Below are 23786 nucleotides of genomic sequence, written 5' to 3' on the forward strand. Positions count from 1 at the left end.
AACGAGACACTTTGTATCGGTTGATAATTACCTGTATCTTGGGCAGAAAGTGCTCATACACAAGCACTATACCTGATATAATGTTAATCAAAAATAAAAAAAGAAGAATGTTTTAATATATGTAAGAAATATACATTATTGTATAGTTGGTTGCTATGTAGTTGTTTATGGATACCTAACTAACATGTTTGATTGCAAGACAGTTTGTGTGAATATACGTTAAAAGGAGAATCAACGAATAAATTATCTAACACTTATCATGGACTTGTAATTTCAGTATAAAAGGTGATAATACTAGTGAATATAATTACGGAAGATATTTTAAGGTGTAAACAATTACTGCCACTAAAGATTTACTTATATTATTAGCCGAACCAGGGTTGACGACTACCTTTGGTGAGTCGTTGTAAAATTTTTAAGAAACCAGATCTCCCCGTACGAAGTCGGGCGTTAAGGCTAGTAACCTTTAAAAAATAGGAAAATACTTGGATAAACTGCATGTAACGTAAGACCAACTACAGGGTGGGCTATAATGTCGGCAAGTGCACCACGAAAAACGTTACCCCCACCCCTATCACCGAAACGAAGGGGAATAGACGCTATGTTTACATAAGCATTTTTGCTTAGCATGACCTTCCCGATCCCCCCTCCGCATCAAATCCCAAAATCTTTGCATTTCCTCACCGGACACCGTGTATACATTGTAATATACTTATTGGAAATATCAGTATAATATTTCCAATAAGGGTGATGTTTTTATCAGAAGTGATATTCGAAAAATCTGCATAGAAATTTTCTAGAATTTCTAGCAGAGGATCTCTAATAGTGGATTATCACCTGTTCTCACTTTGTGTGGGGTAGGATACATTAACGAGACTGTTTATGTTGTTCCACTGCGAACTACCGTGGATGAAATGGGGAATCAGTATTTTGCATATCGATAATACTCGGGAAGAAGAAGAAGAAGTCTAGATCCACAGATTCTACTCTATAGCGTCTCACGGTGCCCCCTACACTATGTTGCGTAAACCGAATTTGAAAATTGTTCTTCGTTCCAAAGATATTTTGATTTGTCAAATTAAATGTACATAAAAACCCTGTATATAAAAAGTGTATAATTTTTTTTAACTTTATGAAAGTAATTTTTAATGCTGAAATTGTATTCAAACCACATTCTATATGGTTATTACTTTTAACAAACATTAAGAAAACACAAATAGCTCAATACCCGCGAACTTGTACCTTTTCATACACACGCACAAATATATTCATTTTCATAAAATTTATATTTGAATTGAAATATTTTTGGTAAAAAAGAAGAAAGCAACTTTATGGAGCCTGCGGTGCTACTTTCCGGGGTATTTATCATCTCCCGAGCCTGGAAACGGAACGAAACTTTTCTGGTGGAAATTCACGCAATGCTGCTCTTTCAGCGCTAAACAAACTTATTTCTACGTGCTTTGAATGCACCAAATCGGCCCATTGGAATGTGTCCAGGCTTGTCGTTGGCCAACCTTGTCGTCAGCGACCCAAAATTAGATGTGTCCAGGTTTGTCGGGATTGACCACGACAAGCTTGGACACCCCAGGAATGTGTCCAGGCTTGTCGTCGTCGAACCTTGTCGTCAACGACCCAAAATGAGATGTGTCCAGGCTTGTCGGGATCGACCACGACAAGCTTGGACACCTCAGGAATTCGTTCGAGACTGGTGCAAGAGGATAAATTGAGAAGTGTCCAAGCTTGTCGTTGTCCAAGCTTGTCGTCGTCCAAGCTTGTCGTTGTCCAACCTTGTCGGGAGCGACCAAAATTAAGTGTCCAGGCTTGTCGTCGTCCAACCTTGACGGCGTCCCGTTCAGGCTTGTCGTCAACGACCCAATTTGAAATGTCTGTTCCAACAAACTCTGCCAGTTAAGGCATTTCCAGTTCATACATACATGCCCTTCAATATAGAGTTGCATGGCTCGCATCTATATCGCTATTTGCTGATTCTCGCCAGTCAGCTACTGCCCTCTACTAAAGGATTTTCGAATTATTTTAAATTTATTTATCTTTTATTAAAAGAAATTATTATTATTTACAAAATTTACAAACTGTGTCGTCGAAACGTAGCGGCCCCAAAGCCTGATGGCTTGAATAGATTTGAACCCCAGGCATTTTTGGGTTTTAATCCTTTTTTTTTTTAAACCGGGTTTTTATTTTTCAGTATTGATATATGATATTGTAATTGAATAATCATGTCTGTGGTACTTCTTACGATTTTTATGAATATCACGGTGGTATAAAAATAACACTGCAGTATAATCGGAGAGAACAGTTGCCCTTGTACATTGATAACACTAACTGCCCTTGGACACCCGTACAAGTGAATAAACAGTTGTATTTGTCAGATCTACGTGCTTTGAATGCACCAAATCGGCTCATTGGAATGTGTCCAGGCTTGTCGTTGGCCAACCTTGTCGTCAGCGATCCAAAATCGATCTCGACAAGCCTGGACACCTCATGAATGTGTCCAGGCTTGTCGCTGGCCAACCTTGTCGTCAGCGACCCAAAATTAGATGTGTCCAGGTTTGTCGGGATCGACCACGACAAGCTTGGACACCTCAGGAATGTGTCAAGGCTTGTCGTCGTCCAACTTTGTCGTCAACGACCCAAAATGAGATGTATCCAGGCTTGTCGGAATCGACCACGACAAGCTTGGACACCTCAGGAATTCGTTCGAGTCTGGCGCAAGAGGATAAATTGAGAAGTGTCCAAGCTTGTCGTTGTCCAACCTTGTCGGGAGCGACCAAAATTAAGTGTCCAGGCTTGTCGTCGTCCAACCTTGTCTGCGTCCCATTTCTTCCCCAGTCAAAATAACACGAAAATACCGGTACACATTTTCTTTGTAGCAAGAATTGATAACAAACAACTAATTCTAAATTTGTAGAAAGATAACATTAAAAAATTGATTAAGAAGTCGTGTGGTTTCTTACCTTACAACAATGGCTTTGCTGCGTTGCCAGTTGTTCATTAGCTACCGTAATTGATTCCTGGAAAAATGCTGTTTCACAAAAAGTTTCCGCGTGCGCAAATTACGCGAGGAAAATAAAATATACAAAAAATGCCCTTCAAAATTGGGATGCGAAAATTATACGAGGCGCATTTCGAAAGAAAGGGCCAATATTTTATTATAACCGACTGGCAATAGTGATCGGATCACGCTTGCGCAGTAACATCACTTGGTCCATTGGCTATCAAATAACCATAGTTTCGGTAGTCATCTGTTTGTTTTCGTGTGTGCTGGAGCGTGTTAAAATAGCTGCGCGCATACACAATCCCGCCAGGTGCGAGGTCCGCTCTGTGATTAGATTTCTTCGTGCCAAAGGACAAAGTGCTGCTGAAATACAGAGAATTGTGTGCAGTGTACGGCGACAGTGTAATGAGTGAAGGAAAGGTATGGCAATGGTGTCGTACATTCAAAGAAGGTCGTACAAATATCCACGACGAAGAGAAGAGTGGAAGACCAAGCATTCAGATTGGCGACTTGGTGCAGCGAATGAATGAAAAAGTTAAAGAAAATCGTCGCTTCACCATTACCAAGTGTCTATCACCTCTTTCTGCACCTAAAAAAAGTGGCTTTCATCTCAACGATTTGAAGAACCTGATGAATTGAAAACGGCAGTGTTGAAGTGGCTAAACTCCCAGGCGGCGAACTTCTATGCAGAGGATATAAAAAAACTTGTGCCACGGTACAGAAAGTGCTTGGAAAATAATGGTAGCTATGTTGAAAAATAAAGTGGATATGTACGTGTTTTTCCCCAATAAAACAATGTTGCTAAACGTACTTACCTGTTTCCAATTAAATATCGGGCCTTTCTTTTGAAATGCGCCTCGTATATAAAATATGAGTTTGGTCCTCTTTGGAAGCATCAGTAACATTACTTCTAATTGCATTAGTTTCCTTATTTAATAATCTTGGAGATATTTTAGGAAACTTTGAAGGAAATAGTCATCCGGGAGAGGGGACATGTTGAAATAATATTAATCGCACTTATTCACCTATAGATTTACATTCATAAACACTGATATTTCAATTAATAGTTCCACTCTTTATGCTTAGAAGTACTCCTTTATGTATTATGAAAAAAAAAAAAGTGTACGTCCGCCTTACCGATAATTCTTGAATGTTACTTATGAACAGAAAAACACAAGAACTTTCCATTACTTAACTTACTAACCAAAAAACTTAAAATAACTTACTTTTTCGTATATATTTTTACTTTCTAGTAAATATAAATTGTTAATATTGAAATATGAACGTGTATACAGTCTCAACTTTGTATTTTCAATTCATCTTGAGTACGCTTCTAACTCATCTTCTAACTAGGAGAAATGTTATTGAAAAAACTTCCAGAGAGGGTCGAACTCATATAAACTCAAATTCTCAACAGAATATAGAGGTGATTGCTTGCCATTTATTTGTAATATGTATTATTATTACCCTTATTAGCAAATGCCAACCATTTTTTTATTATTTTACAAGGAATACCAATGGAATTCCAAGTTAAGATTTAATATAATTTCAAGTAAAAGTTTAGAGTTTGTTTTCTCGATCTCTAATTCTTTCCCTTTTTCTATATATAAAAGGATATATGAGCGGCTCGGGGAACACAATGGTATGACACACTTCTTATTCAATGCAGAGAGACATACCAAACCTCCCGTGGCATCTTTGGGTACATTTCCGAAATTAAACTACCAACATAGTGTTCAGTGGTTTGATCCCAACCGTTCCATCTGATAACTCAATTTCATCGAAAGTATCCCTTTCCATTTTATGCTCCCGAGCCTATATATAATATGAAGAAAGTTTAGTACGTAATTGTTTGTGTATTGTTTTAAATCTGAAATTTGTTGTTGCAGATGGTAGCGAGTAAATTCCTTCATGACGATGGCGAAGAAGACGAAGTTTTCAATGACGAATGGGCGAACTCTGCAGGGTTAGATGTTAAGGATATGAATAAATTAGAAAGGGACTTCTTAAAAGCAATTGTAAGTAGATTTAGTTCTAAATGTACAGTTAGTATTATTATTTCAATAATGTTAGAAGTAGTGATGGTAGATGCGGTAATAAAAATTACTTAAATTACAGAAAACAGTACTTCCCCTCGATGCTAAACATTTCACCTTTAAAAAGTTCCACATCTATTTATTTATTTATTTATTTTATTTATTTTGAAAGCTAAGGTTACTCCTATATTCCTATAGTAATGCTTGAACGTGATACGTATAGCTGTTATAAGTTTTTGTGATGTTCGATTACTTTTTTTTTTTTTCCAATAGGGTGTGATATATAATAGTTGGAACAGGAATCCCGAATGGAAATGTCACTTTTTAGGCCTTTTCATTTCTTCGTTTATCATTTCACTCCCCTTAATCTACCGACCTAACCATTCTATTAGTTTTATGTTCCTTCACTGTATTTCACTACTGGAAAGTCCGTCGCGTAACAACATCCCTGTGTATTCCGGCATTGCGCCCTTTTGGAAATTTCTTCAATTTTCTCTGTTCTTTGCTTTTTCTTTATTTTTTCATTTGCCCTTCCTGTCTGATGAAGCGTTTTAGCGTAAGTGCTTATATCGCACTTTTTAATATTGTGATTGCTTTTACTATTTTCTGGTAAGTAATTTGTATACGAAAACAACAAAAGTCATCTAAAGTTGATTATTGTCAATTATTATTATTATTAAGTATTCTGCCTTTTAGCAGGTCTTGGGACTAATAAGGGTTTATATTATTTTAGGTTTGGGCGTGGAAATGTTTATTCAACGTTTCTCGATTTTCAACTTTCTCTTTGAACTCCCAATATTTTTTTCTATTTTTCATATCATCGATCAGTTGTGTTCTTCTTCTTCCTATTCCTCGCTTTCCTTCCATATTTCCCACTATGGCGTTATGAAGAAGATAATTTCTTCGCAAGATGTGTCCAATCCAATTGGCCTTCCTATGAAGGATGCTGGGTAAAAGCGTCCTCTTCTCTCTTATCCGTTTTAAAACATCTTAGTTTGTTTCCCTGTCCATTTTATCTTCTCCATCTTTCTACAACACCACATTTCGAAGCTCTTTAAATATTTCTTCTCGAACTTCCGTAATGTCAAAGTCTCTGAACCATAAAGTCCAGTACTTCATATATAGTACTTGATCAATTTCTTCTTAAGTCCAATATTGAGCCTGCTAGTTAAGAATAGGTTTTCCTTGTTGAATGCTTCTTTCGGTATGGCAATTGTTGATCTGATCTCTTTGGTGCATTGAGCGTCTTTCGTCAAAATACTTCCCAGATACTTCAAATTATCGACCTCTTCAAGTTCTCTTGTGTTCTGCTGTGACCCGTAAGGGTGCGTTTCCACGGAATATTGTCAAGTTTTCGATTTTCAGATGTTGATTTCTATTCCATGTAGTTCTCCAATGTCAACTATTTTGTCAATCATTTCCTGCAGCCTTTCTTCCGGTCTAACTGTAATAACCGTATCATCTGCATACATGATTTTGTTGATGATCTGTCCTCCAATCTTGAAATCTCCAATTCCCATTAATACTTTCTTCTTAAACATCACCGTAAATATTGAATAATTGGAGCAACATACTACATCCTTGTCTGACTCCTCTTCCAATCTCTACACTATTGGTTGCTCCTTCATTCAAGCGCAACTTCACCCTTTGTCCTAGGTTCAGGTTGCGAATGAGTCATTGGTCTCTCCAGTTGATCCCGATTTCTTTAAATATTTTCAGATGTCAGTTATCTACCGGCAGTTTTTTCTCATAGACAGTAAGTATTGTCAGTTGCAGAATAGGAGTAAACTTGAAACAGACACATTTTAAGTTGGATTTTCGTGTTTTCAGGACTGGGAAGTATTTGTTTCTGAGAAGGCATTTTGGACCCGCCTGAAAGGAATGGAGAGTGAGGTGGCTCTTCGGGAAGGACGTCGTCGAGGATGGTTTTCATACACGGAAATGGACAAACTGTTGGACGGAGTAGATGTCACTAGGCTCGCGCAGACTGTGCTTACGGTAAGTTAATCTCTTCGTTGATACATATTCTTTTTATTGGGGTAGCATTTTTTTTTGGTAATGCTTGCAAAATATTTTTTGAAGTTTAATTAATGTATAATCGCACACACAACAAAGGGAAGAACATTCACGCGCCCGCTGTTCGCCAATAGCTTCTTCTTTTTTTTTTTTTTTTCTGCCCACTCCTGCTTTTTGTTTGTTACTGTATGCTACACTGGTATGATTCAAGTTTGCACTCTTATCCTTGACGAAAACGCCACTGAGGAAGATAAGAGTTCCCATTGAAAAGTTTGTGGATTGTTAAATTATTACACGTACATGCAACATACCAAGGTTAGGCAAAAAATCCAAACTTTGCTATCCGCGAGCATGAGAAGTCATAGCTGTTTCGTCTGGCCGCCTATCTGTTAATCGGTATTAGCAAGAACGGTAAGAATATCGAGGAGCGGTGTTTTAGACTCAATTCAGCGTCCTAAGATTGGGTTCCATCTCATCCAGTAATATTCGATTCAAACCGGATGTACTAAATAATAACTATTTCCAGTTTCAATGTTCATCGCCGTAGAACAGAAACAGCAATAGATAGGAAGAAGAGGTCTTCTGAAATCGACTCAGACTTCCAACGGTAGATTTCGTTTCCTGCGTTAAACCTATACTCAAACTGGAAGTGGTAGAAATTACCTATTTCCAGTTTCATCTTTGGTCACGACAGAACAAATACAGTAATAGATAGGGACAAGAGGTCTTCTGAAATCGACTCACAAGTAGACCTCACCACTTCGCCGTTTCATTAGTAAAAGGAAACAACTACTATCCTAGAGTAGGGTTGAATATAAAATATTGACAAAAATTTTAGCTGCTAATGAGCACTAGAAATATGGGAAAACGAAATAGAAACATGAATGTGGGAAAGCCATCTACAATATAATTTGATAGTTGCAAGACCGATATTTTTCGAAATAGATGGAGGAACAATAGTTATGACTTCAACTATGTAAATCAAATTAGGTGGAATGTTTGTATGCCATTCCGGATCATGACCGCCATCTTGAAATCCGCCATATTGGATCGACGTCAACTTTTTCAAATTGAAAGAGGGCCATGTGAAGTATCAAACAACAATGATTTATTCCACCCAATCTCGTACACTAATTAGTTTGTCCATATCTAGAACAGTTTACAACCTACAGTTCTTCGAATGTTGAAAAATTCATTGTTTGTGGCAGATAAGAGATAACTACAGTGGCAATGAACATAGCTCCAGAGACAGCATTCTAACAACAAAATTATGGCAATGCAAGAAATGCAGGTCCTCAGCATTCATAAAGTGGTTCTGACCTCGCCAATTCGTGTGTGCGTTTGTATATTCAAACTGAAACTATAAGCAGTAGGGGTAGCACGATGAAGAGAATAGCAATATTCGCTGCTAATGTCATTCCTGGTCGTAGCAGTTACGGTTCAAGCACAAAGCAACAAATATATCAGAACAGGAAAGAGCAATCGCAGATGACATAATTGGATTCCTAGCGGATGAACTGAAATTCCAAATGGAATACACTCTGGATGTTGTAGAGGAGGCATATCATGAGGTAAACTATCAAGAAGCTAGTGGGAAGCGGAAGGGGGTAATCACACAAGAGATTCCGAAGATGCCGACAGAACATCGAGTCCAAGAAACGCGACCATCACCAGCGAAACGCAAGAAAGGCGCTTCACTCTCGGTTGAGAAGACGAAACAAATTATTAACTACATGACACAACACACAAACTACGGTAAAAAGACAATATGTAACCGATTTTGCATTAGCGAGTGGACCTACGATCGTGTGTTGTTGTTAACAAAATAAATAAATAAATAAAGGACTATCACCCAAAGACAAGAGTTCCCTTTTACGGAAGACATTGAGTGCAGTTTATCCATGCACGTGAAGTACTTTTGTAAACGGTATCAGTGATCTTCAGCGAATGGCATGCCACATTGCGCGTGATATTGAGTATTAACAGTTTAAAGCCTCGGAGGCCTGGCTACTGAATTTCAATCGACAAATTCCAAAAGGTACCACCTGCATAATTCAACTTTTGGATGCATTTTTTAGACAATACAAAACGTATTGGCGCACCATATGTGATTATGCAATAAAGGACGAACATTTACATTCAAAATTGCATAACAGAGATACTATTGTCACTCTACATTCCCTTGTGTACAATCAATTTCAGTCTCCTCGCTTCACAGGAATGATTCAATATGCAGTTTGTAAATCAGGATATATTGATGATCCGATCGAATGGTTCGAGGTGCCGAAGAAGTACGCTTTCAATATTCCCGGTATTAACTTTTGTGATATTTGTGACCCTTCATTTTTATTAGGTGCTCATGGTGCTCTGCAAAATTCTGTTTTCACCATTTTATGAATGCTGAGAACTTGCATTTCTCGCATTGCCGTAACTTTGTCCTGTAAGAATGCTATCTCTGGAGTTACATACATTGTCACTATAGTTCTCATCTACAAACAACGAATTTTTCAACATTCAAAGAACTGTAAGTTGTAAACCGTTCTAGATATGGACTAACTGATTAGTGTACGAGATTGGGTGGAAAAATCATTGCTGTTTGATACCTCACATGGCCCCCTTTTTATGTGAAAAAGTTGACGTCGATCCAATATGGCGGATTTCAAGATGGCGGCCGTGGTCTGAAATGCCATACAAACATCCCTTCTAACTCGATTTACATAGTTCATGTCATAACTATTGTTCCTCCATCTATTTCGAAAAAATATCGATCTTACAACTATCAAATTATATTTAGATGGCTTTCCTACATTCATGTTTCTATTAGGGATGGCCGGATCTGATTGGGTCCGGATCCTTTGGATCTGGATCCGGATTTCGGATCTGGGTCCGGATTTCGGATCTGGGTCCGGATCTCGGATCTGGATCCGGATCTCGGATTTCGGATCTCGAATCTCGGATCTGGATCCGGATCTCTAATCTCGAATCTGGATTCGGATCTCGGATCTGGGTTTGAAATTCGGATCTGGATCCGAAATCCGAATCTCAGATTTTGATTCTTATCCAAACCCACATCCCACCCAAATTATGATAAACTTGAATATCTAAAATTCGCCGAAAGTAATTTCACGAAGTCCTCACAGTGAAGAAGAGAATAGAACATTAAGACGAATAATGGCAAGTCTATTTGTTTCCTTCATTCTACTCTAAAGATCAAATGCTTGGCTTACTTTAAAAAAAAAAAAAATGATCCGGATGAGAGTTCGAATGTCGAATCTAGGTCCACTCGGTTGCAGGACCGAGATGAAATACATGTATATATATATATATTTGAAACCGGAGTACAAAACTCGAATATTTAAAATTCCTCAATACGCCTATTTCATTGACAGTTAAGAAAATATAAACAGTTAAGACAAGTATTGACTAGTTTTATGTATATTTATCTTGCTTAGTCTGCTCAAAATATCAAATGTATATTTTACAATTAGATTTAATAATTATTTAGTAAATCACAATATGAGCACCGAGAATAAACTATGAATTTTGGTGCCCCTTATCTAGATTTGAAATTTCGGATTCAGACATAGAATCAGACTGAAATATAAATATTTGAGATCTGGAAACCGAAACATATGCTAGTACCAAGATCGTAGCTGTTTGTACCCAGGTAATGCGAGCGGAAGGCACATGCACTAATTCCACATGTGGTTTGGGGAACACGAGAAACTAAAAACAGATAAATATTCTTTTTCAGGGGTAAGTCGCGCTTTAACATGACTTTTCATGAGTGTTGTGTTCAAATATGAAAACTCTAATGGCGACTTGTTTGAAATAAAGGCCTCATTTTTAACAATAAAGTTAGGTACTTTCACATTGGGGAAAAATTAGCAAGACACATTCCACTGATTAGGGTGCTGATTCTTATGGAAGCTTTCACTTGAACCGGAAGATTTCCTCATGTGGGTATCGGATTGCCGCAATTCACCTTGCTGAAACACGTGGTTTATCAGGAGGTCGGCCAAGATTCATTTGAACTTAGCCTGTAGACTGCTTCTGGTCTCAATTATTCCCATATACGAGGGCTAGTCAAGAAAGACTTGGACTGATTTTTTTTCTAGGCAATTTATTATTACTCAGCAACAGGCACATGATCCTTTTCAAAGTAGTCCCCGCCCATTTGAATGCACTTTTTCATTCGAGTCTTCCAGTCCTCAAACACGTGTCGCAGGCCATTCTTTGAGAGGTCCTTCAAAACCGCCTCCGATGCCTTCAGAACCTCGGAATTATCGGAGAAGCGGCGTCCACACAGTCTGGATTTTAGGGCAGGGAATAGAAAAAAGTCGCACGGTGCGGTAGGCGTCTCCACCATCCTCAAACCTTTGCAACAGCTCCCTGCAAGTCTCCACTCGAACGGCCTTCTGCTCTGGTGTCAGGAGTCGCGGAATTCATCGCGCACACACTCGGCTCATGTGGAGGTGGTCATGCAAAATTTTGAAGGCACTGCCATGAGATATGCGTAGTGCGGCTGCCAGATCGTCGATACTGATGCGGCGATCTTCTCTAACAATGACTGCTGCCGTGTTAATGTTCACCTCAGTAAAAGCTGACGCTGATACACCTGGTCCACCAGCTTTCGTGATTGTCATTCGGCCCTCTTTAAACTCTTTGAACCACCAGAACACGGTACTTCGTGGCAGAGCGTCATCTTTGTAGGCTGCTCTCAACATTCCTAGAGTTTCTGTTGCACTTTTCCCCAGGCGATAGCAGAACCGTATAGCTGCAAATTGTTCATCTCGTAATGACTCCATTTCTTCTACAGGCGACTTCTAGAGGCGGCGCAGAACATCACCTGCAATAAAAAGTCGTGGTTACCAAACATGCAATGATTCCTTAACAACATTTTATATATATGCACAGCAAGACCCACCCTACTTGTATGCCAAACTATGAAGCTCCAGCGTTAACAGAACTGCCGGGAAAAAAATCAGTCCAAGTCTTTCTTGACTTGCCCTCGTAACAAGACTAGCTATATAGTTGGTTCGAAATGAGTTAAAATATCACTAACTGACCTTAAGGGGATAATCGTGATTTAAATATTCGTAAATCAGAAAAGATGTGAAAGTTAAGCTTTAAAGTAAATCCGATAATTCCGGAATAAAGAGATTTATATGCAACCTAATGATAGCAATAAAACTCTTTATGTAACATTTTCAAAGCTAAGATTAACAGTTATCTTCTTGAAGAGGGTTTACGGAAACATAGAATATTATAAATCCAATTATTATAAGTAGTACCTCTGACAGCCCCGCATTTCACATCACCATCGCCCTTCATCCTGACAAGTGGGCAATTCACTTACCCACAATAGCTTTTCAGGCGTTTCAGTGACATCAATATCTCAGTTTGGGTTTGGGATCATGCTTCGGTGAACTTTGACTATCACCATCAGCAACTACTAGAGAATCAGAACTTATTTATGTATTAGATAATGTGGGTAACTATGGCTTTTCGTCTATAGAAGTCGGAGAGTGTATGGTATTATCGCAGGAAATATTTGATACATAAGACTTAGATTGTCAGTATTTAGGAGCAACTTTAATCAGTTACTTTAAATATACTACAGATTAGCCGATAAAATCCGACAGCCATAGTTGAGTGGTCTGTGACATTAGGCTGTGGATCGTTTACTGTGAATGTCTTGGATTCAAATCCCACTTCGGGCATAGGTGTTTTTAACTGTCCTGGTTTACTTCTATGTCTGTGTGGTGTCGTAATGGTTACAGTGTAATCCGTGCAAAGCGTTCAACAGGTTAAATAATCTGATAAAAAGCTGTTACCTTTTTATATATAAACAAGAACAAAGGTAGCACAAACGTGTTATGGAAACATTTAAAAGCACAGCAACCTACTATATTAGTGAATCGGAAAAAAGTTTTGACGAATTTTAGATATTCAATTTTATCATCACAATTTCAGATGCAGGTTTGGATACGAATCAAGATCTGAGATTCGAATTTCTGATCCGGATCAGAGATCCGGACCCAGATCCGAGATCCGAGTTTCGGATCCGGATCCGAGATCCGGATCTAGGTCCGGATCCGGCAAGATCCGGATCCGGGATATCCGGATCCGAAAAATTTTGGCCATCCCTAGTTTCTATTTCGTTTTCTCATATTTCTAGTGCTCATTAGCAGCTAAAATTGTTGTCAATATCTTATATTCAACCCTACTCTAGGACAGTAGTTGTTTCCTTTTGCTAACGCAACGGCGAAGTGGTGAGGTCTACTTGTCAGACTTCCAACGGTAGATTTCTTTCCTCCATTAACCCTATATTCAAATTGGAAGTGGTAGAAATTACCTATTTCCAGTTTCACCTTTGGTCACCACAGAACAAATACGGTAATAGATAGTAACAAGCAGTTTTATGGTAATCGATTCAGCGTCTGAAAGAAAAGAAAAAAAAAAAAAAAAACAGTCTTCACATAATATCTGTACGAAAACCGTAAGTGGTAGAAATTTAGTACTACTCTTACTTTCTGTTTGAATATTGGTCTCCAACGGAAAAAGGAACAAGTAATCGCTTTTTGAAATAGATTCAGTGTCCGAGAAACAAGTTCTCTTTCATCTTGTCCTCTATTGAAACTAAAAGTTATGGAGAGCTCTCGTTCGTGACTAAGCGGTTAGCGTACGTGCCTTTGGCCTGGGAGACCCGGGTTCGATTCCCGGCGAGAGCTCCTTTGCTTCAGATTCCACGTTAAGCTGTAAGTCCACGTCTTATATAGCCTCGCTGCTGAAACGGACGCTAAACGAAAACTCTAATCTAATCTAATCTAATCTAGAAATTATGGATGTACGACTTATAGTTTCAGCATGGAATTCGCCAAGTTTGGAAGTCTGCTGTATTTTCACACTGTGTAAGAAATTATTATTATTATTGTTTTACTATGTGTTTTAAGTCACTCTCAATAAATACAGGGTGTTTAAAAACAACACCGACAATGTTTGTGGGGTTGATTTATGACACCAAGATAAGACAAAAAGTATAGACCAACCTGGGTGCAAAAATCCGTCATTTCGGAGTTATAGACCGCTGAAAACATGAAAAAATGAACTTTATTTAAAGGCCTATAGCTTCAATATTATAGGACCTACCGTAGTTGGGTCAAGACTTAACTTAGTATGTACCCTATCCAAATATCTATGTTTCAGAAACTTGCAGTACTCACGCAACAATTTTTATAGAGGGAGCTTGGCTGCGGGCATAAACTACCTCTACCTCTATAAAAATTGTTGCGAAAGTACCACAGGATTCTGAAACCTTGATATTTGGCTAGGGCACATACTAAATTAAGTCCTGATCCAACTACGGTAGATCCTATAATATTGAAGCTATAGGCCTTTAAATAAAGTTCATTTTTTCATGTTTTCGGTGGTCTGTAACTTCGAAATGACGGATTTCTGCACCCAGGTTGGTCTACATTTTGTGCCTTGTCTTAGTGTCAGGAATCATCTCCCAAATGTCGGTGTTGTTATAACAAAATTGAGATTTGGTTCGTGCAGATTAGTCAAAACTTGGTTTCCACTAATTCACATCTTCTGTACTTGGAGAAAAAGAAATAGATTAGTATTACTAAAATATTACAATATATACATTCATGCATGCTCGGCAAATGTAACGGCCACAAAATCTAGTGGTTTTTGAGTAATTATCTCGGTTCAAATGATATGATTCTTCCAAGAAGTCAGATTTTTATAATATAAATAAAAAAAAATACTCTGCTTTTACTGAAAGCGGCAAGGTAGAAGAAAGGATAAAGAGCAAAGTAAATTGGTATTTCATTGCATCCAGGTACAAACAGTAGACTGAAAAATGTTATAGTGGAAGTATTAAATTAAACGTAAGCTTGATATCCCGAAGTATAGAATAGAGCTTGACCGGCTCTAAAAGTTCTCATCAATTTTGGTACATGAGGCATTTCGCGACAACAAAGATTTTTATATTGGGATAGCAAAGAAGTTCTGACCGTAGGGTCAGGAAACACATAACATAATTCGAAATCTAAGAATCGGTATCAGACCTTTTAAAGATTCAAATACCAAATTAACAATGGTTATTTAGTTTTGTTTATTTTTTTAAGTGAAAATCAGGTATTTAAGCAATTCTTTATTAAATTTAAGTATAAATAATTGAATCTTGTTAGGTAGATTGGACAAAACATCTCGGTGACATGGGGACCGAGAGAGAAAAAAGCTCTGGCGTCTTGTTGAAAAGAAAATGGTCTTATTGAAACAAACTTACTCCTTGCCTTTTCTCGAAAACTCCTATATTTATTTATCTGTACATGTAGTTCAATATGGATCTTCCTTGCTCAATTAAAATCTTTATTTCAAACGCGTAAATTATGAGAATTTCTGACATACAGTTACAAAAATATGCCTTTAAAAAAAAGTACTTTCGTCCTGAATTGAATTGATTTTGAGTTTAACGCCCTTTTCAGCAGCGAGGCTATATGAGACGGGACCTACTGATTAACCTGGAATGAGCTTCCGCCGGAAATCGAACCTGGCTCTCACACGCCAAAGGCGCGTACGCTAACCGCTGAACCACGGAATAGCTCTACTTTCGTCCTGCACTTCTCTTTTTAACCTGTGTGTACTACCGAGACTACCGTACAATATTTATTTGTATCTTCTCCCCAGTGCATACTGAATATGCCAAATAAAATTTTGATCGTTGTTGTATTGGTAATTTGTAGACATAATGATTGTTTAGTGTTGAGATTCTAAAAGAACCACTAGATAATACAATCATTTTTTAAAAATCAAATTAGCAATATTAGTAGTTTGCATAACGGTCAAAGATAGCTGAATCCTAGTAACTACGTCATTACAGGAAATATGAATATACATAAGTAAAATAAGAGGTTGGCTCTGTGAACAGATCTTGTCATATATTTTCTGATATGTACGAAGGATGATCAGAAAATAAGGTTACAAAGCCTGCAGTGAAACGTGAATATATTATTTCATACAACCAGTACAGCGAACAGATAGTTCATACATTTGGTTGTTTTTCGAGAGTCTCCGTATCGATTGAGGCCCTTACCGCATTGTGAAATGAGTTGGAAAATTCCCTCCTGGTAAAAATCCTGTCCTTGCGTCTTCAGTCACGTTGTCACGAAGTGTTTCACCTCCTCTTCTGAAGCGAAGCGATGGCCTCCTAAGTATTCCTTCAAGTGCGGGAACAGGTGAAAGTCGCTTGGAGCGAGGTCCGAATTGTAGAGAGGGTAGTTGATGTCCCAGCGAAACTGCTTCAACAGCGTGGTGGCCACTGTGCTCCTCGTCGGTGACATTTTCTCTACCAGCTGCAAACTTTCGACACCATTCTGCGACATTCTGACGAAACATTACTGTCTCTCCGTAAACCTCTATCAGCTGCCGGTGAATTTCACCGCGGTTAGATGTTTGGCCTACAGAAATCGAATAAATAAGCCGCCGTCTTCGCGAGACGAGTTTTCCAAACGAGTCACCGTTTGTGTTTACATACAAATAGCACCGTAGGTAGCGGGTAGCTGAAATTCTGCACAGTTGCCGACTCGATGTATTAAAATTACCGTACACTCCTCAGTCCTTTATAACAGACGAAACTCCTGAAATATCGGCCGTGCAACCTTAGTTTCTGATCCTTCCTCGTATATAATTATTCTTACTATTAATTTATTTAGTATGAAAACTATAAATTATTTGGAAGAACAAATAGAGCAATAAGGTTTAAATGTGTAAAGACATTTTCTCTCCGAGACACTTAGTTACATAAAAGAAATGGTGTCTGAAGAGGAGTCCACGGTTTCTCCTCAGTAATATATTTCATGGTAATACACAAAAAATTTTATTTTATTTTATTTTATTTTATTTTTTTTTTTTTTAATTTTATTTTATTTTATTTTATTTTAGCTGAGACCAATTCAGTTCCAAAAATAAGCGTAGAGATTATCGGACGGTAAGCTTGTGAGATGGATAGGGAAATGTAAATGCAAGGACCACGTTCTTTGAAATTGTTTTTGCCTAACGCAGCTAATAAATGTATGTTTCTTTCAGGTGTCTGCTGTATGTTTGACAAGCTATACAGCCAGTGTATTGACATTGATAGGCTCAGCATTCATAGTCGGACAGTTGCATGGACTCCAACGCACTAGTTTATCAGTACACACCGGGAACGATTTGGCAAACTCAACTCCACTTTTCAATGCTAGCGAATCTTCCAGGCACATGTCGTCAGAAGACATGGACTATGATTTGAATTTAGGCTCGATGGACAGTATAGTTGATTCATTGTACAAGGATTGCTCATTGGAAAACTTCGGTGATAATACGACGCAGTATTGGCAAGATGGAATGTTGAAGAATATGATATTATCCTCATGGATGGACGATCCGGTACATAGTATATGGAAGTCGCTGTTGAACGGCATAATTGACAAAAGTCAATCGGTGGATAAACCTCCGGAAAAGGCTGAAATTTATAAAACGGCAGAATTAAGAAGATCTAGTAAGTCGGATACTGTCTCAACCAAAAATAGTTCTAGATCGTCAAAGGCTGAAGAAGTAGAGCGAGAATTGTACGACACAGTAAGCAGGAAAAAATGGACTGATGTTACTAGATGCTGCGTGGAAGAAGCACTAAAAGAGAAACAGTCCCAGCAGATATTGTCAATGCAAATGGCCGTAAGTCATTGAAATGAGAACTATGTTCCCTTACGACTGAATCTTCCATTTTTTGACTCAACCAAATTGTATGATTATTTTTTTTAATAGAAAATCTACTTTTAAAAGGTTTTTTTTTTTTTTTTTTTTTTCCTGAAAGAGAAAAATGTTGTGTTGCTTGTTACCGTTGACAAGCAAACTCAAAGAAATTGGCCAAACTTGTGTGATACAGGTTCTTTCTGATGAAAGGAGGATAACTTTCTGTATGTTACTATGTGAATTAATGTTAATAGAATCACTAATAATCGTGTACAAATCTGTATAATCATTCCATGTACCAGTGGAGTCTTCTTGTCCCAGTCAAGTGAACTGATCATGTGGCATGTACATTATATATATTATCTCCGTATATTTTCATATTTGTATATGTATGGCTGTGATAACTCAAAAATCCAGTTCAGTTTTCAATATTCTTTTAACTTTATCTTTTGTGTAGTTTTCGTATTTGTGCAATTGTTACATCACTTTTGTTGTTATATTGTTTCTGTCGACGCTTATATTTAAATTTACACTTACTGTAGTATCTTTGTTATTTTGTACCATTTAGTACTAACAATACGAAGAGTTCTCTGTAGTTAATGGTTCTTGTTGCACTTTACAACTCTATTGCTAATAGCACTTAAAGGATACGGGTTACAGACGCCATGTCACGAATAGCTTGGCAAGAGGGGCCGCGGTGGCTCAGTGGTAGAGCATTCACCTCTTGTGCATGGTGTCCATGGTTAGGTCCCAGCTCGCGCTAAATGAGCTTTGTGGTGGATAAACACAGTGTTCGTGGGTTTTCTGGTTTTTTCCGTTTCCTCTCACCATTGCATTCATTTCTCATCACCATCTTCTTTAGCCTAGCCGGCATAATCGTGGGACGTAAAACTCAAAGATTTCATTTCATTTCTCACGAATAGCTTGGTAGGTAGTTCACATAATTTCTAGCTCCTTCATGGTTCTGTTGTTAATGAACTCGTTTTCGGTGCTGAAGACCGAGTTTGTTTCCCTGTGGGAGCTCATGTGGTTCGGATTCCACGTTAAGCTGAAGGTCTACGTCTCCCATAGTCTTGGTGCTGAAAGGGATTCTTTTAAACTCCAATCTAATCAACGAACAAGGAATTGAGATTGGTCATGGCTAAGTAGTAACCGGTCTAACGTTTTATACGGAAGACTAGTTCGTCCCCGGTATGAGAATGTATAGTTCGTATCCCTCTTGAAACTGTTGTTTACATGTTATACAACCTATGCTTAAAAAGGACGTCCACACATAGCGAGCACTGAATTTGGGAGGGAAAATGTACAGTTGGGGTAGGGATCTCTGGTTTATTGTTCTGGTGCGGTAATTACGACGCTAGCTAGTCCTCTTGCATATTAGTGTTTATTTCCACTTCTCAAATTTAATGTAATGTCACCAGTGGTAGAAATTAGGTGTTAGCAAAAATGTGATTCCTTCATTTCACATGTAAAAGCTGTAAGCATAACGCCCATGGACATGAGTTCAATTCCTGATAGAAACACGTGTAGCACGAATTCCCTCTTAAACTAATTCTGGCACATAAAGTATCGGTACTAAATAATTTAAAATCAAATTGAAACGAAATCGACAAATTTGTCGTTTGAAGTTTGATGTTTTACGTCCCACCATTATGCATCGAAGCTAAAGGAGAATGATAATGAATGAATTATTGGAATAAAGTGGGAGGAAACAGTGGAATTCTGAGAAACCCATTCGCACGGTGTTTGTTCACCACGAAGCTCACTTGGCACGAGGTGGAATCTAACCAGGGAACCCACGCACCAGAGGTAGCGCTCTACCACTGAGCCAATGCGACTCTTTAAATGTAGAAAGAAATATTTTCATTTTATTGAAGTAATGATTGATGAGAATGCTTTGATTTTTACTTGTCTATTTTCAGCGAATATTTTAAAATCTTTTTCTTTAATACAAATTTTTACTTTAAGTAATAAATCATGTATATATGTGTAAGGGATATCTCAAATTTCCGCTATTCAAAGCAGTCCCCATGTGGTAGATTTTTCAAATGGCGTCTCTATTCCACAGCCTTAAGTATTATATTTACTATGTCAAAAATTGGTGTTATTCTCATACATTGTTGATTTTTCTCTAGGCGTAATATTACTTTTTTTTTTCTTTTTGTTTGTTTATATTGCATTGTACTTGAATGAAGGTGTAGCAGCAATTTAAGTTAACCACTTCCGCATACTCTACGCAGACACAGTTGTTTTCAAATGTGATATTCAAAAAATCAGAACAAAATGAAGTATAGGTCGGTAAATCGGTGTAAAAAGTACAACTTATCGGGACATCGGTTTAGGATGTATAAGCGAACAGATGTTGTTGATTGATAGAAGCTTAACGTATATTTTCACCATGGAGGCTGTGTGAGACAGAATTTACTATTTTAAATGGGTGAGCTTTTAGGGTTCAAGACTGGTATCTTCACCGAGATTTGAAACCGGAACAAGCTCAAAAGCGTTCTTTCTATATGCATAAAGTTCAATCGACACTGATAAAATTTTATTCAGTTCGTTCATTTTCAAGCTGTTGGTAACATTTTATGTTCAGTGTATAATATGAATTTTTAAATGACAATTGTACAAGAAATATTTTTAAATATTTGAGATTCAAAATTGTTCACACGAAAGTTTTTGTTAGTGGTTTGAGATTTTTATTGCCACTTGCATACAGCAAATCACACTTAGAGTAGGACAAATATACTGAATTTGAATCCTTTTCGTGGTCGTGTAGGTAACTTATGTGGTTTGTGTGAATGTACCATGGATTCTGTTTCTGGTATGGGTTCAACTCTGTAGTGATCCGGATTTTACTTTAAAGAGTTAGATTCTGTCTTAAAGAGCCTCAGTGCTGAAAAATAAGTTAATCAACCAAGTAAACAACGAATGTATGAATGTGGCCTATCCGTAAGTTAGAATAACTAACGTATTCTATCTTAAAAAGAACGTATTCTTGAATCTGATTGTACTGTCATGAATAGAAGTAATTAGCGGGCTATGTTCATAGTATACATAGTAGGCGTGTGTTTTCGCCTACGTATGTTGTAAGGAAATATTGTTAGTATAATCCAGATTATCAGTGCAGAAGAAGAAAACTTATGGATTCGTGTTTTGACAAGCTTGACAATCTGACCGACATCTTGCGATCGAGGCACTGTGTCTTCTTATTCACAACAGCTAGATTAGCCGTAACGTTTCCTGTAAACATTTTAGAGAAAACCTTTATTTAAAATGTTGATCCTACATTAATGTATTGATTCTCTCATGTGACTGAAAGAGGGTGTTAATTTAGATTCAGAGAAACCATAAGGCCCTTAAGGTTCAGAAAAAAAGAAAACAAAATTGAGGTGCCTATTTAATCTGGAATTATACGCAATGGCTTAATGTTCATAATACAAAAGACACTGATGGTTCTATAATTATAATTTTTCGTTTACATATTCATTTCATGCATGGAATTTTTATTAATGTACATTAAACGTAACTATATGAAATGTCGTTATGAATACATGTTTTTTTTTCTTTCGTAAGTTAGGTTCTTCAGCTTTTTTTCACTATAAACTATCCAGTATGTAGTTTTGATATTGCACTTTGTAAAGTCATGACTAAAAAGAAAACAAACCTTACCTCTCACATATCTTTAAACCGCTTTACCTCTAAGATATTTGGGATATTTTCTCAAGTGTTCAGTTTAACTTATAAGTTTTAAAGTAAGTGCAGTAACGTATAAATTTAAGTATCCAGTAGGATTTCAAGAAAAATTAGTAATGAGGTTTTCTTCGCAAAATTTGATTTTGTTATGTGTATAAACTTTTTACTAATTGCAGGCAGTAACTTAACTTATTTTTCAAACTGATTCGTGAATTTAAGTTGCAGAGCAATGGCAGTTGAAGAATACAAACAGGAAGTATCTTGATTGCGTAAAACAGTGGCAGAAGGGTATAACTTTCGGAGACAGCTACGTAGATAAGCAAAAACAGCAATCGACATTCCCAAACAGTTTTTCCTATAGACGAAACAACGTGGAAATGTGTTATGAGGATCAAGTAGCATAATTAATACACCGGCACGGTAGGGTGGAGACCTAGGTTCGATCTCGGCCATTCGCACTTTTCACTACATGTGAATTATTATTTTTACTTTTTGATTTAAAAAAAAGAAAAAATGTTGAATACAGTACAGCAATGGAGAGTATCAGAGTTGAATTTCCTTGGTGTACTTACACAAATAAAAAGCAAGATGTAAGAAAATTGCAAAGTGGTGGTTGTAATAATGAAAAATTGTTATTTTTATTTCTCATATTCATTGCCTATTTATTTCATTTGTTCATATTACACAAATTACATGTCTTTCTTATTAATTTATGCTTCATTCGTATAATTACATCACATAGTAAAGTTTTTATGAAGTGTAAAATGATTGATTACAGTCATTTCGTTTACATGTGCATTTCTTCATAACTGTGATTTAATAATGTGCAATTTATTGTTAGTAAATTAAATCCTTTGCCAATATTTTCGCCCGGAGTACTGTAAGGCAGGGTTCGAAAAATTTTCTGCTGATCCAAGAGCCAGTTCTGAAAACTAGGTGCACATATAATAAAAATCTAATTTCGTACATAGGCCTACACGGTTTTGGTAGTACTGGTAGTTGGTAGTTTAGAGCGTACAATTGGAACAATCATGAAGCTGTAATGTTGTCCGATTCTGAAGTTTTACCTCTCGCTCCACATGATTCCAACTCAATACTTGAACACGTGTCTTTTGCTTTCCCTCCGGCATGCTAAAATAATTCGCCAGTTGAGATAGGCTTCAAATCCTATGTTCGAGTACTTGATGCCGCCCATTTCATGGTTAATCTGGAAGCTACGAAATTTTGGTCATTAAAGCAAAAAAAAAAAAAAAACATACTGCACACACAGCATACAATAAAGCAGAATAGTAGGCAATAATCGTAATTCAACTGAGTTCAGTATCGTTGAGATTCAAGATAAATTGGAAAATTTTGAACTGTATAATAAGATTTATTATTTGTTTTTAATCGATCCAAAGATATATAAAAATCAGTAGGTAGAGATTGGGAATAGTAAGGCTTAAAAAGAAACTAGGCGCGAGATTTATTTCCAGTCGCCATTGGGAATTGACACCCGAAATTTTTCGAACCCTGCTGTAGAAAATAAAGTAATGCTTAGAGAAACCTATTTTTTAAAACAATACTACTATTGGTACTTTTATAAAAAAATACTGTTCTCAGTTCTCCTTATTAGATATGGTGCCAAATTACTTGTAATCAGATATGAAATTTGATATCACTACCTTTATGATGTCAGAAAAATGGATTAATAAAAACACTTTTGTAATTGTGCAGGCTGTATTTGTATTACTGAATATCCGGAGATTACACGAAGATTCTGATCTTGAGTATTTTTGTGAAACGTTAGGAGTTTGTGGCATTTTCAAAATATCGTGAGCAAATATAATTTCAGCTTTGCTTAACATCATTATACAGGGTTAGTCTAAAAGAAAGACAAGTTGTACTATGCATAAAATAATATTATTTTTTGAGCAAAAAGATTTTACCTGTGGTACATAGTTGAAGTATTGCGGCTGAAAGGTTTTCTTTTGTTTCAGTGACGAGTGTGACGTAAGCGACCGTGCCCTCGAACTTGATCTTGACGTGGCTTTGGAGGAATATGGCGAGTCAAGTTGAGAAGGCGTTCTGTGTTCTAAAATATTCTAATACAAATTCAATTACTGTAGTACAACGTCATTTTAGGACAAAGTATGAGAAACAACCACAGACACGGCACTGTTTATGACTGGGTGCATAAATATGAAGAAACAGGTTGTCTGTGTAAGAAGAAATCCACTGGAAGACCTCCAGTGTCAAATTAAATAGTTGAGCGCGTTCGTGCGAGCTACGCTTGCAACCCGAGG

At 37.2% G+C, this 23786-nt stretch overlaps 1 protein-coding gene across 1 annotated transcript in view; it reads left to right on the plus strand.

Annotated features, from left to right (window-relative positions):
• The window catches only part of LOC145675574 (protein CNPPD1), a 66286-nt gene extending 43072 nt beyond the window's left edge, over nt 1-23214 (plus strand). The window contains exons 4-6 of the mRNA XM_081746091.1: nt 4903-5031; nt 6880-7047; nt 17164-23214. Of these exons, the coding sequence (XP_081602217.1) occupies nt 4903-5031; nt 6880-7047; nt 17164-17802 (936 nt within the window). The 3' untranslated portion in view covers nt 17803-23214. The remainder of the gene's footprint in view (nt 1-4902; nt 5032-6879; nt 7048-17163) is intronic.
• The last annotated feature ends 572 nt before the right edge of the window (nt 23215-23786 follow it).

The sequence above is a fragment of the Thermobia domestica genome, chromosome 18, assembly GCF_964235325.1.
Source record: "Thermobia domestica chromosome 18, izTheDome1.hap1.1, whole genome shotgun sequence".
NCBI lineage: Eukaryota > Metazoa > Arthropoda > Insecta > Zygentoma > Lepismatidae > Thermobia > Thermobia domestica.